Source organism: Ranitomeya variabilis, chromosome 4 (assembly GCF_051348905.1).
Source record: "Ranitomeya variabilis isolate aRanVar5 chromosome 4, aRanVar5.hap1, whole genome shotgun sequence".
Taxonomy (NCBI): Eukaryota; Metazoa; Chordata; class Amphibia; order Anura; family Dendrobatidae; genus Ranitomeya; species Ranitomeya variabilis.
This window is the reverse complement of record NC_135235.1, coordinates 382,630,944-382,644,254: the sequence shown is the minus strand read 5'-3', so window position 1 is coordinate 382,644,254 and position 13,311 is coordinate 382,630,944. Positions and strand designations below refer to the sequence as shown.

The 13,311-nt window shown below is 46.2% G+C and overlaps 1 protein-coding gene across 4 annotated transcripts in view; it reads left to right on the top strand.

Annotated features, from left to right (window-relative positions):
- The first annotated feature begins 644 nt into the window (after positions 1–644).
- LOC143764831 (E3 ubiquitin-protein ligase ZFP91-like) overlaps positions 645–13,311 on the top strand; it is a 95,506-nt gene continuing 82,839 nt past the window's right edge. The window contains exons 1-2 of one of the 4 annotated variants that reach the window (XM_077250821.1): positions 645–893; positions 1,203–1,234. In XM_077250821.1, coding sequence (XP_077106936.1) covers positions 670–893; positions 1,203–1,234 — 256 coding nt within the window. In that variant the 5' untranslated portion in view covers positions 645–669. Of the gene's footprint in view, positions 894–957; positions 1,067–1,202; positions 1,235–13,311 lie in introns of those variants that run through there. The other 3 variants (XM_077250822.1, XM_077250824.1, XM_077250823.1) reach the window with 3 other exon arrangements.

Below are 13,311 nucleotides of genomic sequence, written 5' to 3'. Positions count from 1 at the left end.
ACAGGCTGACACTACGCACAGGCTGACACTACACACAGGCTGACACTACACACAGGCTGACACTGCGCACAGGCTGACACTGCGCACAGGCTGACACTGCGCACAGGCTGACACTACGCACAGGCTGACACTGCGCACAGGCTGACACTGCACACAGGCTGACACTACGCACAGGCTGACACTGCACACAGGCTAATACTACACACAGCCTGACACTGCACACAGAATGCTGCCGCAGCTACACACAGGCACGCGCATTTTCTTCTTCTTGTCAGCAGCCCCTTTGACTACGCATGCAAGTTCCGTGTATAGCTCATTTGCAATAAAGTTATTTTAGTTGAAACCCCCCCCCAGAAACTTTCATGAAACTACAACTCCCCGAAGGCAAAGCACATAGTTCATTGGATCAGAGCATGCGTATTAGTTTTTAGCTCAATCTCCCCACCCCCTCAAGGACCGGCCAATCAGCTTTTCTGTTACTGAACGAAGTGGAGGCAGCACAGCAGGAACGTAGCGACATTGAAAATGTTGCGCATGCGCAGTGCGTCGCAGGCGAAAGCAGTATGTGTTTCGCACAAGCGCAGTGGGTCCCAAGCCGTAAGCAAAAGGGGTGTACACGCGAAGTGACGTAAGTGCGCTGACCCGGAGGGGGAGCTCCGCGCCTGCGCAATGCAGCATACAGAGAACGAACTGGCTGACGGACGGATGCCGGGAGGGCCGGAGCCGCGGGGCCGCCCGAAGCGGGCGGCAGAGGCCGAGGGGGTGGCCATGGAAGATGAGATTGTGTCTGGGGGCTCCTCCCGCCGAAGGAAGGCGGAGTGTCCGCGGAGGAGGAGAAGCCGCCGGGAAATGCCTGGGGAGGAGGAGGAGCTAGGTCTTGGGGGCAGGCACAGGTGAATGACGTCACGGCAGGAGGCGTAGGGGGGTCTGCTGTGGAATCTGTAAAGACAGTGTAGTGGGAAGGGAGGCGCAGGGACAGGACACTTGGCTGAAAGCAGCTAAGAAGTTGTGGGCGTGGTCGCGTTCATTAGCATATTGGGCGGGGCTGCAGTGCTGATTTGCATAGGTGAGATGTGCAGGGAGCGCCGCACATCCTGGTCACTAGTGTTATGCCATGGCCATGCTATGGGGGGCGGCGCTGCCTGGGGGGACGGGACTGTCCGCATAGGATGTGCACTAACACCATTGGTTTCCACTTCCAGCTTCCTGGAGGACGACATGCTGGTGAATAAAGGTACGTGGCGCGTGTTCCTGCCTCCTGTCCCCATGTTATGTATGGAAACAGTGGTGGTCGTGTTCCTGCCGCCTGTCCCCATGTTATGTATGGAAGCCGTGGTGGTCGTGTTCCTGCCGCCTGTCCCCATGTTATGTATGGAAGCCGTGGTGGTCGTGTTCCTGCCGCCTGTCCCCATGTTATGTATGGAAGCCGTGGTGGTCGTGTTCCTGCCGCCTGTCCCCATGTTATGTATGGAAACAGTGGTGGTCGTGTTCCTGCCGCTTGTCCCCATGTTATGTATGGAAGCTGTGGTGGTCGTGTTCCTGCCGCTTGTCCCCATGTTATGTATGGAAGCCGTGGTGGTCGTGTTCCTGCCGCCTGTCCCCATGTTATGTATGGAAGCCGTGGTGGTCGTGTTCCTGCCGCCTGTCCCCATGTTATGTATGGAAGCCGTGGTGGTCGTGTTCCTGCCGCCTGTCCCCATGTTATGTATGGAAGCCGTGGTGGTCGTGTTCCTGCCGCCTGTCCCCATGTTATGTATGGAAACAGTGGTGGTCGTGTTCCTGCCGCTTGTCCCCATGTTATGTATGGAAGCTGTGGTGGTCGTGTTCCTGCCGCTTGTCCCCATGTTATGTATGGAAGCCGTGGTGGTCGTGTTCCTGCCGCCTGTCCCCATGTTATGTATGGAAGCCGTGGTGGTCGTGTTCCTGCCGCCTGTCCCCATGTTATGTATGGAAGCCGTGGTGGTCGTGTTCCTGCCGCCTGTCCCCATGTTATGTATGGAAACAGTGGTGGTCGTGTTCCTGCCGCTTGTCCCCATGTTATGTATGGAAACAGTGGTGGTCGTGTTCCTGCCGCTTGTCCCCATCTTATGTATGGAAGCTGTGGTGGTCGTGTTCCTGCCTCCTGTCCCCATGTTATGTATGGAAACAGTGGTGGTCGTGTTCCTACCGCTTGTCCCCATCTTATGTATGGAAGCCATGGTGGTCGTGTTCCTGCCTCCTGTCCCCATGTTATGTATGGAAGCTGTGGTGGTCGTGTTCCTGCCGCCTGTCCCCATGTTATGTATGGAAGCTGTGGTGGTCGTGTTCCTGCCACCTGTCCCCATGTTATGTATGGAAGCTGTGGTGGTCGTGTTCCTGCCGCCTTTCCCCATGTTATGTATGGAAGCTGTGATGGTCGTGTTCCTGCCACCTGTCCCCATGTTATGTATGGAAGCTGTGGTGGTCGTGTTCCTGCCGCTTGTCCCCATCTTATGTATGGAAGCTGTGGTGGTCGTGTTCCTGCCATCTGTCCCCATGTTTTGTATGGAAGCTGTGGTGGTCGTGTTCCTGCCGCCTGTCATGTATGGAAGCTGTGGTGGTCGTGTTCCTGCCGCCTGTCCCCATGTTATGTATGGAAGCTGTGGTGGTCGTGTTCCTGCCGCCTGCCCCCATTTTATGTATGGAAGCTGTGGTGGTCGTGTTCCTGCCGCTTGTCCCCATGTTATGTATGGAAGCTGTGGTGGTCGTGTTCCTGCCACCTGTCATGTATGGAAGCTGTGGTGGTCGTGTTCCTGCCGCCTGTCCCCATGTTATGTATGGAAGCTGTGGTGGTTCTGATTCACCTGCCTGCACATTGTTACTGTAACTGTTACTATATTACATTGGCATTTTGCTGCAAGTTAAAGGGGTTGTCCTCCTAATAGTTAGATTTTTTTTTTTTTGCAGTATTGCAACTCATTAGATCTTGCACCATTTTCCTTTTCCAGATTCTCTGCTCCCTGCACATTCATCTTTGGTGTGGTCATAATTCCACAGACCTAGCGGAGTGACTGACGGGTACTCGAGTGACTCCGCAGCCAGCAGTAGTCGGTGCGACGCTGAGGCTGTAGAAGGCAAACCGTGCAACAATCGTAATGAAGCGCAATTGTAAAAAAAAAACAAAAAAAAAAAACGATTTTTAGCCGAAAATATATGAAGTAAAGAAAAAAAATGTCCCTACAAGTGGACAGCCCCTTTACGATTCAGTTTCCTGATCTCGTCATGGTGCCACGGAAGGGTTAAAGGGAACCTGCCCGGTCCCCATGCGCTCCAACCCAGCAGTGTCTGTACATACCTACCCATACGACCATTTTATGTAAAAACAAGGTTTAACAACCCTTCTTTATTGTCCCTGTTTCCTATGCTAATGGCATTGACTAGCCGATGGGGCGTTATTTGTCCCAGACTAGTCAGCCCTCTTTCCACGTTATCACAACCACGGCCCCTCATTGGCAAGAGCTGTCGTCAGATTGGCAGCACTGTGCTCTGCTTTTACTTTACGGCCGTCCGGCGCTCACAGTCAGTGCGGGAAGCAGACGGCCAGGGACCTGACGGACATGGTTACCAGTGTAAAATGTAAAAAAACAAACAGTACATACTCACCTTCGCGTCCCCCGCCGTCCGCTTCCTGCACTGACTGAGCACCGGCCGTAAAGTGAAAGCACAGCACAGCGGTGACGTCACCGCTCTGCTGTTAGGGCCGGCACTCAGTCAGTGCAGGAAGCGGACGCCGGGGGACGCGAAGGTGAGTATGTAGTGTTTGTTTTTTTACATTTTACACTGGTAACCAGGGTAAACATCGGGTTACTAAGCGCGGCCCTGCGCTTAGTAACCCGATGTTTACCCTGGTTACCCAGGGACCTCGGCATCGTTGGTCGCTGGAGAGCTGTCTGTGTGACAGCTCTCCAGCGACCAAACAGCGACGCTGCAGCGATCGGCATCGTTGTCGATATCGCTGCAGCGTCGCTTAGTGTGACGGTACCTTAAGCCCACCAGCATCAGGGGCTTATCTACAGTATTCTGTAATGCTGTAGATAAGCCCCCAATGTATCCTGAAAGATGAGAAAGAGAGGTTAGATTATACTCACCCAGGGGCGGTCCTGCTTGTCGCCTCTCTGAGTATAGAGAGCGGTGAGTGTTTCTGCACCTCTGGCTCTGACTGACACTGGCTCTATATTGGAGCCGGCTGTGAGACAGGGCGGGGGCGCAGTTAGAGCGCCACTCTCTATAATGTTGCCAGGGAGAATAAAGTTAATTTTCTCTGCGCAGCATTCGGCTACATGCAGGAATTGGGCAGGTTAATAACGCTATTAATCTGCAGATTAAGCCAATACCTGCACGTTAGCAGCATTTTTTCTGATGACATGTTTTCTTTTAAGGAGTTAAATAGTTCTCGCATACCTGATGGGGCTGGTATACTTACTCTAAACATTAATTTCATATTGCCTGTATATTCCTTATTGACAGTTTAATGTTAATTTGACAGCACATTTTACATATGGAAGTTTGAAGGGAATCTGTCAATATAACACAGCCCACCAAACCACATACAGGTCCTTCTCAAAAAATTAGCATATAGTGTTAAATGTCATTATTTACCATAATGTAATGATTACAATTAAACTTTCATATATTATAGATTCATTATCCACCAACTGAAATTTGTCAGGTCTTTTATTGTTTTAATACTGATGATTTTGGCATACAACTCCAGAAAACCCAAAAAACCTGTCTCAATAAATTAGCATATCAAGAAAAGGTTCTCTAAATGACCTATTACCCTAATCTTCTGAATCAACTAATTAACTCTAAACACATGCAAAAGATACCTGAGGCTTTTAAAAACTCCCTGCCTGGTTCATTACTCAAAACCCCCATCATGGGTAAGACTAGCGACCTGACAGATGTCAAGAAGGCCATCATTGACACCCTCAAGCAAGAGGGTAAGACCCAGAAAGAAATTTCTCAACAAATAGGCTGTTCCAAGGCACCTCAATGGCAAGTCTGTTGGAAGGAAACAATGTGGCAGAAAACGCTGTACAACGAGAAGAGGTGACCGGACCCTGAGGAAGATTGTGGAGAAGGACCGATTCCAGACCTTGGGGAACCTGAGGAAGCAGTGGACTGAGTCTGGTGTGGAAACATCCAGAGCCACCGTGCACAGGCGTGTGCAGGAAATGGGCTACAGGTGCCGCATTCCCCAGGTAAAGCCACTTTTGAACCATACACAGCGGCAGAAGCGCCTGACCTGGGCTACAGAGAAGCAGCACTGGACTGTTGCTAAGTGGTCCCAAGTACTTTTTTCTGATGAAAGCAAATTTTGCATGTCATTCGGAAATCAAGGTGCCAGAGTCTGGAGGAAGACTGGGGAGAAGGAAATGCCAAAATGCCTGAAGTCCAGTGTCAAGTACCCACAGTCAGTGATGGTGTGGGGTGCCATGTCAGCTGCTGGTGTTGGTCCACTGTGTTTCATCAAGGGCAGGGTCAATGCAGCTAGCTATCAGGAGATTTTGGAGCACTTCATGCTTCCATCGGCTGAAATGCTTTATGGAGATGAAGATTTCATTTTTCAGCACGACCTGGCACCTGCTCACAGTGCCAAAACCACTGGTAAATGGTTTACTGTCCATGGTATTACTGTGCTCAATTGGCCTGCCAACTCTCCTGACCTGAACCCCATAGAGAATCTGTGGGATATTGTGAAGAGAAAGTTGAGAGACGCAAGACCCAACACTCTGGATGAGCTTAAGGCCGCTATTGAAGCATCCTGGGCCTCCATAACATCTCAGCAGTGTCACAGGCTGATTGCCTCCATGCCACGCCGCATTGAAGCAGTCATTTCTGCCAAAGGATTCCCGACCAAGTATTGAGTGCATAACTGAACATTATTATTTGATGGTTTTTTTGTTTGTTATTAAAAAACACTTTTATTTGATTGGACGGGTGAAATATGCTAATTTATTGAGACAGGTTTTTTGGGTTATCAGGAGTTGTATGCCAAAATCATCAGTATTAAAACAATAAAAGACCTGACAAATTTCAGTTGGTGGATAATGAATCTATAATATATGAAAGTTTAATTGTAATCATTACATTATGGTAAATAATGAAATTTAACACTATATGCTAATTTTTTGAGAAGGACCTGTATATGATACTGAGGTATTTAAACTACAAATCCATAAATGCCTTTTACATCTTTTATCTGTTGCTGTATTCCTAATATGCAAATGATGCATTAAGTGCTCTAGGAGTGACCCAGCACACAGGAGCCACTGCCTCCTGAGGTTGTTTGCCCCGCCAGCACCAGTCAAGACATTGAGACCATGAGTTATCAGGCTAAAGGGGTTGGTGCTGGGCAGGTACACAACTTTGGGAGCAGTGGCCACTGAAGTACTGTGTCATATCACACCTAGAGCACTTAATTCCTCATTTGCATATTAATTGAAACTACGATTACTCGGAAATGCAGTAACAGAAGATATAAAAGGGTTGATGGACTTGCATTTCAAAGACCTGCATACCCATAAATGCATTTTGGGGGAGTTGAACTTGTTGACAGATTCCTTATAAATTGAATCTACGCCCACCTAACGCCTCTGATTTCTTCCTCCCATCTGCTGCAGCAATCTCGCACTGCTTTGTACGAGCTACAGCTGTCAGTCAGGCTGTATGGGCTGAGATGGAATATACTTGGATTTAGGAGCTCTTTAAATGGGTGGTCTGGGCTTTCTGTTAGTGGGTCATCTACTATCAGCTCTTGCCAAATGAAGACATAATGGTTGGGGTACAGCTACTTTTTTTAATGACAGTAAGGGGTTGTACCAAAAGTGCAAGTTATCACCTATCCACAGAATTGGTGATAACTAGCTAATCGCTGGGAATTCCACCATTTTTGAGAATTAGGCTCTCGTTTGCATGGAGAGGTGGTCTCACATGTCCACCACTGCTTGATTTTCACGGCTAGAGACAGCAGAGTGTCTATCACCTAGCCCAGCAGTCCAATAGACAATGAATAAAGGCTGGCGAGCATGAGAGGCGATCAATCGATGAAAACGAGGCACTCCCTGTTCGCAGTGGTGGTTTCAGCAATGGAAGCTCTAGTGATCGGCAGGTTATTAACTGTCGTGTTTATAGGTGATAATTTGGCACAAATCCGTACCTCATCAGTGATGCTGAGATGAGGGTCATTATTACCTTACATGGCCCAGTTCTTGATGATGATGTGAGATGCGTACAACTAGTTCAGTTAACATGGACAATCCTGGAGAAAGCTTCCCTCATTTGTATCATGTCTCCTTAGCGCTAGTATGAAATTTAACCCCTTAGTGACGGGCCAATTTTTTAAACTCTGACCAGTGTCCCTTTATGTGGTAATAACTCTGGAACGCTTCAATAAATCCCAGTGATTTTGAGATTGTTTTTTGTGGCACTTTATACTTTATGATAATTGTAAATTTAGGTCGATATGTTTTGTGTTTATTTACAAAAAATATCAGAAATTTGAGAAAAAAGTTTTAAAAAATTAGCAACCTTGAATCTGAATGATTATCTCTTTCATCCAGATAGTCATACCATAGAAAAACATTAATAAATAACATTTCCCTCATGTCTGTTTTACATCAGCACCATTTGTGAAATGTTATTTTATTTTGTTTGCATTTTAGGTTTAAAAATGGAGCAGTAAGTTTTCATTTTTTCAAGGATATTTACAACATTTATTTTTTAGGGACTTATCTATGTTTGAAGTCACTTTGGGGGTCCTATATATTGAAAACCCCCCAAAAGTGATACCATTTTAAAAATAGCACCCCCTGACATATTGAAAACTTCTGTCAGATAGCTTATTTACCCTTCAGGTGATTTTCAGGAATTAATCCAAAGTGACATGACAGGAATGAAAAAATGTACTTTTACCACCTAAATGTCGGTAACTTCTGAACAAGTCACTATAGCCAGCAGACTCTGAGGCCGCTATTTGTTCGTGAATTGCCATCGCACACATCAGGACTACAGTTGAGCGAATTTGTTCAGTTCGGTCTCCAAACCTGAATTTGCCATATTCGTGCCATATTGGTACCCTATTCGTGTCGAATGTATGGTTCATCTTTTCCAAACATATTTTGTAATTTGTACTCCCACTGATTCTAGTTATGTTCGTCTGTGTTCGACGAATATTGGGAAAGCAATATTCGCTGCCAATTGTATTCAGAACAGAATCTGAACAAATTCGCTCAACTCTAGTCAGGACCACACAATCATGATCTCAGGGTGCCGATGGGGTTAAAGAAGTCCTCACACTTTGTTATCCATTTATATGATGTAGTCACTATTGACATCAGCATCTAAGGGGTTAAACAAATGCGGACGGTGCCAACAGTGATCGTGGCTGAAACATCAAGTTATCAGCTATATATGCAACGGAGGTTGCAATCTTATATTGTACTGATTAGGCACATCATCACCTGTTTAAATCTGCTATATGAAATACAAATGCTCAACGTTCTGCCTCGCACGTTCCTTTCCTTGGTCATTTAAACACACATTTTGGATTTATTCACAGATGTACTGTATGAGACCCATGTAATTTATAATGATATGATTCTATATTTATTGAGTATTTAATAATAAAAAAGTTCTTTTGCTTTATTTATTGGTATTTCTGACTCTATGTCCTCCTTAATTTAAATTAAGTTAGCAGCTATAGTGTACAGCCGACAGCTGCTGGATTGTCACCCGTAGGGGGAGGCTATTCTCTTATACAGTGAAGGAAATAATTATTTGATCCCCTGCTGATTTTGTAAGTTTGCCAACTGACAAAGACATGAATTGTCTATCATTTAAAGAGTAGGTTAATTTTAACATTTAGAGATAGAACATCAAAAATAAAATCCAGAAAATCACATTGTATAAATTATATAAATTTATTTGCATTTTGCAGTGAGAAATAAGTATTTGATCCCTCTGGCAAACAAGAATAATACTTGGTGGCAAAACCCTTGTTGGCAAGCACAGCAGTCAGATGTTTTTTGTAGTTGATGATGAGGTTTGCGCACATGTCAGGAGGAATTTTGGTCCACTCCTCTTTGCAGATCATCTCTAAATCATTAAGATTTTGAGTCTTTCACTTGGCAACTCGGAGTTTCAACTCCCTCCATAAGTTTTCTATGGGAATAAGGTCTGCAGACTGGATAGGGCACTACATGACCTTAATATGCTTCTTTTTGAGCCACTCCTTTGTTGCCTTGGCTGTATGTTTTGGGTCATTGTCTTGCTGGAAAACCCAGCCACGACCCATTTTTAATGTCCTGGTGGCGGGAAGGAGATTGTCGCTCAGGATTTTACGGTACATGGCTCCATCCATTCTCCCAATGATTTTTGAAGTAGTCCTGTGCCCTTAGCAGAGAAACGCCCCCAAAACATCATGTTTCCACCTCCCATGCTTGACAGTGGGGACAGTGTTCTTTGGGTCATAGGCAGCATTTCTTTTCCTCCAAACAGATCGAGTTGAGTTAATGCCAAAGAGCTCAATTTTTGTCTCATCTGACCACAGCACTTTCTCCCAATCACTCACAGAATCATCCAGGTGATCATTGGCAAACTTCAGATGGGCCTGCACATGTGCCTTTTTGAGCAGGGGACCTTGCGGGCACTGCAGGATTTTAAACCTTTATGGGGTAATGTGTTACCAATGGTTTTCTTGATGACTGTGGTCCCAGCTGCCTTGAGATCATTAACAAGTTCCCCCCCGTGCAGTTTCAGGCTGATCTCTCACCTTCCTCATGATCAAGGATACCCCACGAGGTGAGATTTTGCATGGTGCCCCGGATCGATGTCGATTGACAGTCATTTTGTATTTCTTCCATTTTCTTACTATTGTACAAACAGTTGTCACCCAGCATCTTACGTATAGTTTTGTAGCCCATTTCACCTTTGTGCAGGTCTATGATGATGTCCCTAACATCCTTAGAAAGCTCTTTGGTCTTGCCCATGTTGTAGAGGTTAGAGTCTGACTGATTACCATATTTTCTCATGTATAAGCCGAGATTTTCAGCACAATTTTTTGTGCTGAAAACGCCCCCTCAGCTTATAAACAAGTCATGGTCCAGAAAGCCAGCGGGATGGGGAGGAGAGCGGCGGAGCAGCAGCAGGAGCCGGCAGCTGTGACATCATACTCGCCCTCCTCGCGCCATCGCTGAAGGTCCCTGCATCTCCGTTGTCCAGTGGCGGCAGCTATTCCTGTGCTGAGCGGTCACGTGATACTGCTCATTAAGGTAATGAATATGCCTGCGTCTCCACTCCCAAAGGCGTGGCGCTTATACATGACCTTAATGAGTGGTACCACGTGACCGCTCAGCACAGGAGAGGAGAGCTGCCGGCGCCGGGATTATGCAGGGACGTGCAGCGACCCCGTGAAGAGGGTGAGTATGGCTGGGGAGGACGGGGGAAGCCCAGCCATGTATACAAGGACGGGGGAAGCCCAGCCATGCATGCAAGTTCCGGGGGGATGGGTTGAGCCCAGCCATGCATACAAGGATGGGGGGAGCCCAGCCATGCATACAAGTTCCGGGGAGGATGGGTTGAGCCCGCCCATGCATACAAGGACGGGGGGAGCCCAGCCATGCATACAAGTTCCGGGGAGGATGGGTTGAGCCCGCCCATGCATACAAGGACGGGGGGAGCCCAGCCATGCATACAAGTTCCGGGGAGGATGGGTTGAGCCCGCCCATGCATACAAGGACGGGACTTGGGGAGCCACACAGAGCATGACAGGGATGAGGGGACAATGCATACCCTGCTTATACTCGAGTTAATAAGCTTACCCAGTTTTTCGAGGCAAAATTAGGTTTGTGGACAGGAGTCTTTTATAAAGGTGACTATGTAAGACAGCTGTCTTTAATGCAGGTAACGAGTTGATTAGGAGTGTCTAACTGGTCTGTAGGAGCCAGAACTCTTAATGATTGGTAGGGGATCAAATACTTATTTCTCATTGCAAAATGCAACTACATTTATATAATGTATACAATGTGAATTTCTGGATTTTATTTTTGATATTCTACCTCTCAATGTTAAAATTAACCTACCCTTAAAATTATAGACTGTTCATGTCTTTGTCAGTGGGCAAACTTACAAAATCAGCAAGGGATCAAATACTTATTTCCCTCACTGTATCTCAGGTCAGTAAAAAGACGTATTGGCGGTCATTAAGAAGTTAAGAATTTGAATACATTTTTACGGTTGTGTGCAAGATGGCAAACTTTGACTTGGGGGGGGGGGTGGGGGGGAGAAGCCGATTTAAAATTTTCGGTAAAACGTTGTTACCTAGAGAAAGTGGACCTCGGAAAACCAGACTTTCTTAATGTCTGCCTGGAATGCTTGCCTTCAATAGTGCCCATGTGTATATGGGGTTAATTCATGCCCTCTTTGAGATTCTGAATCCCCTGTAACATTAAGAACAAAATGATGAGAATGAGTGCGTTACTAGGCTGTAATTTGCAGAAATAAAACCCCTTAAGCCCACCTCTGTGTGTAATATTTGGTTCATTTGTAAGCTAGCTGACAACTAATTTGGCTTTTTTATTTCTACACATGGGTTGTTGTGCAAAGCAAGAGACCTTGGCATTTTCACTACCCAGCTTTATCACAAATACGTTTAACCAATAAATGGCTTGAAATTATTTATTTTAAGAATTTGTCATTTTCTACTCTTTACTGTAAAAATTAAATTAGGACAGTATTATAGGCAACAAGGCCTTCTTCTCTTATCTAATACTTTAATCTTTGAGATCGAGTGTATTTAGTAGGCATTAAGATGGCATGCCAGTTTTTGCTCATATTTTATTTCCGCTGCTTCCCTAAGTATTTATATTTTTATTTCTTTGAAATCCACCACACGATTCCAGAGATATAGGCCTTTTTAGTGTTGATTTATGGTTGTACAAGGGGGCGTGGTTCACTGGTTCTCTGGGGGCGTGTTTTTAAGCTGCTCTGCATTATTATCCTGTGAGCCACATCCCTTAGTAAAGACCATACAAAGCAGCACCAAATTAACCCCTTAACGACCGCCAATATGCCTTTTAATGGCGATCATTACTGGGTGAGAAATAAGGATAAAGCGCCCCTCATCATCTGAAATCTCCAGGGTCTCGGCTACCAAAGGAAGCCAAGACCCCGGAGAACATGATTTTGAGGTCCCCAGTCATGTGAATCACCATTTGTGATCGCCATTATTCACAGACGATCAGAAAAAGTCTGATTTTCCATTCATTTCTCTCTCCTCTGATATGATCTAGCATACAAGAGGAGAGAGAAAAGGGGTCCGCCATCCCCAGTCCCTCACGCCATCTTCCTGTAAGAAAATGGAGGACGCATGCGGCGAGATCTTGCCGGCTAGTACCCGGCAACAATAGGGGATTTTTCCTATTGGTTCATTTGATCACTGTGATAGACCCTATTACAGTGATTAAAATAAAAAAAAAATAGTAAATCAAATCCCTCCTTTGCCGCCCCCTTAGTTAGATAAAAATAATAAAATTAAAAAATTGTATATTTTTTTTCCATTCTTTGCAGTTAGGGTTGAGGCTAGTGTTAGCCTGGTGTTGGGGTTACGATTGTGTTGGAGTTGTGGTTAGGGTTGGGGATAGGTCTTTGTTAGGGTGCCGTCACACTAGCAGTATTTGTTCAGTATTTTACGTCAGTATTTGTAAGCCAAAACCAGGAGTGGGTGATAAATGCAGAAGTGGGGCATATGTTTCTATTATACTTTTCCTCTAATTGGTCCACTCCTGGTTTTGGCTTACAAATACTGATGTAAAATACTGACCAAATACTGCTAGTGTGACGGCAGCCTTAAGGTACCGTCACATTAAGCGACGCTGCAGCGATATCGACAACGATGCCGATCACTGCAGCGTCGCTGTGTGGTCGCTGGAGAGCTGTCACACAGACAGCTCTCCAGCGACCAACGATGCCGAAGTCCCCGGGTAACCAGGGTAAACATCGGGTTACTAAGCGCAGGGCCGCGCTTAGTAACCCGATGTTTACCCTGGTTACCATTGTAAATGTAAAAAAAAAAAACAGTACATACTCACCTTCTGATGTCCGTCAGGTCCCTGGCCGTCTGCTTCCCGCACTGACTGTGAGCGCCGGCCGGCCGTAAAGTAAAAGCAGAGCACAGCGGTGACGTCACCGCTGTGCTGTGCTTTACGGCCGGCCGGCGCTCACAGTCAGTGCGGGAAGCAGACGGCCAGGGACCTGACGGACATCAGAAGGTGAGTATGTACTGTTTTTTTT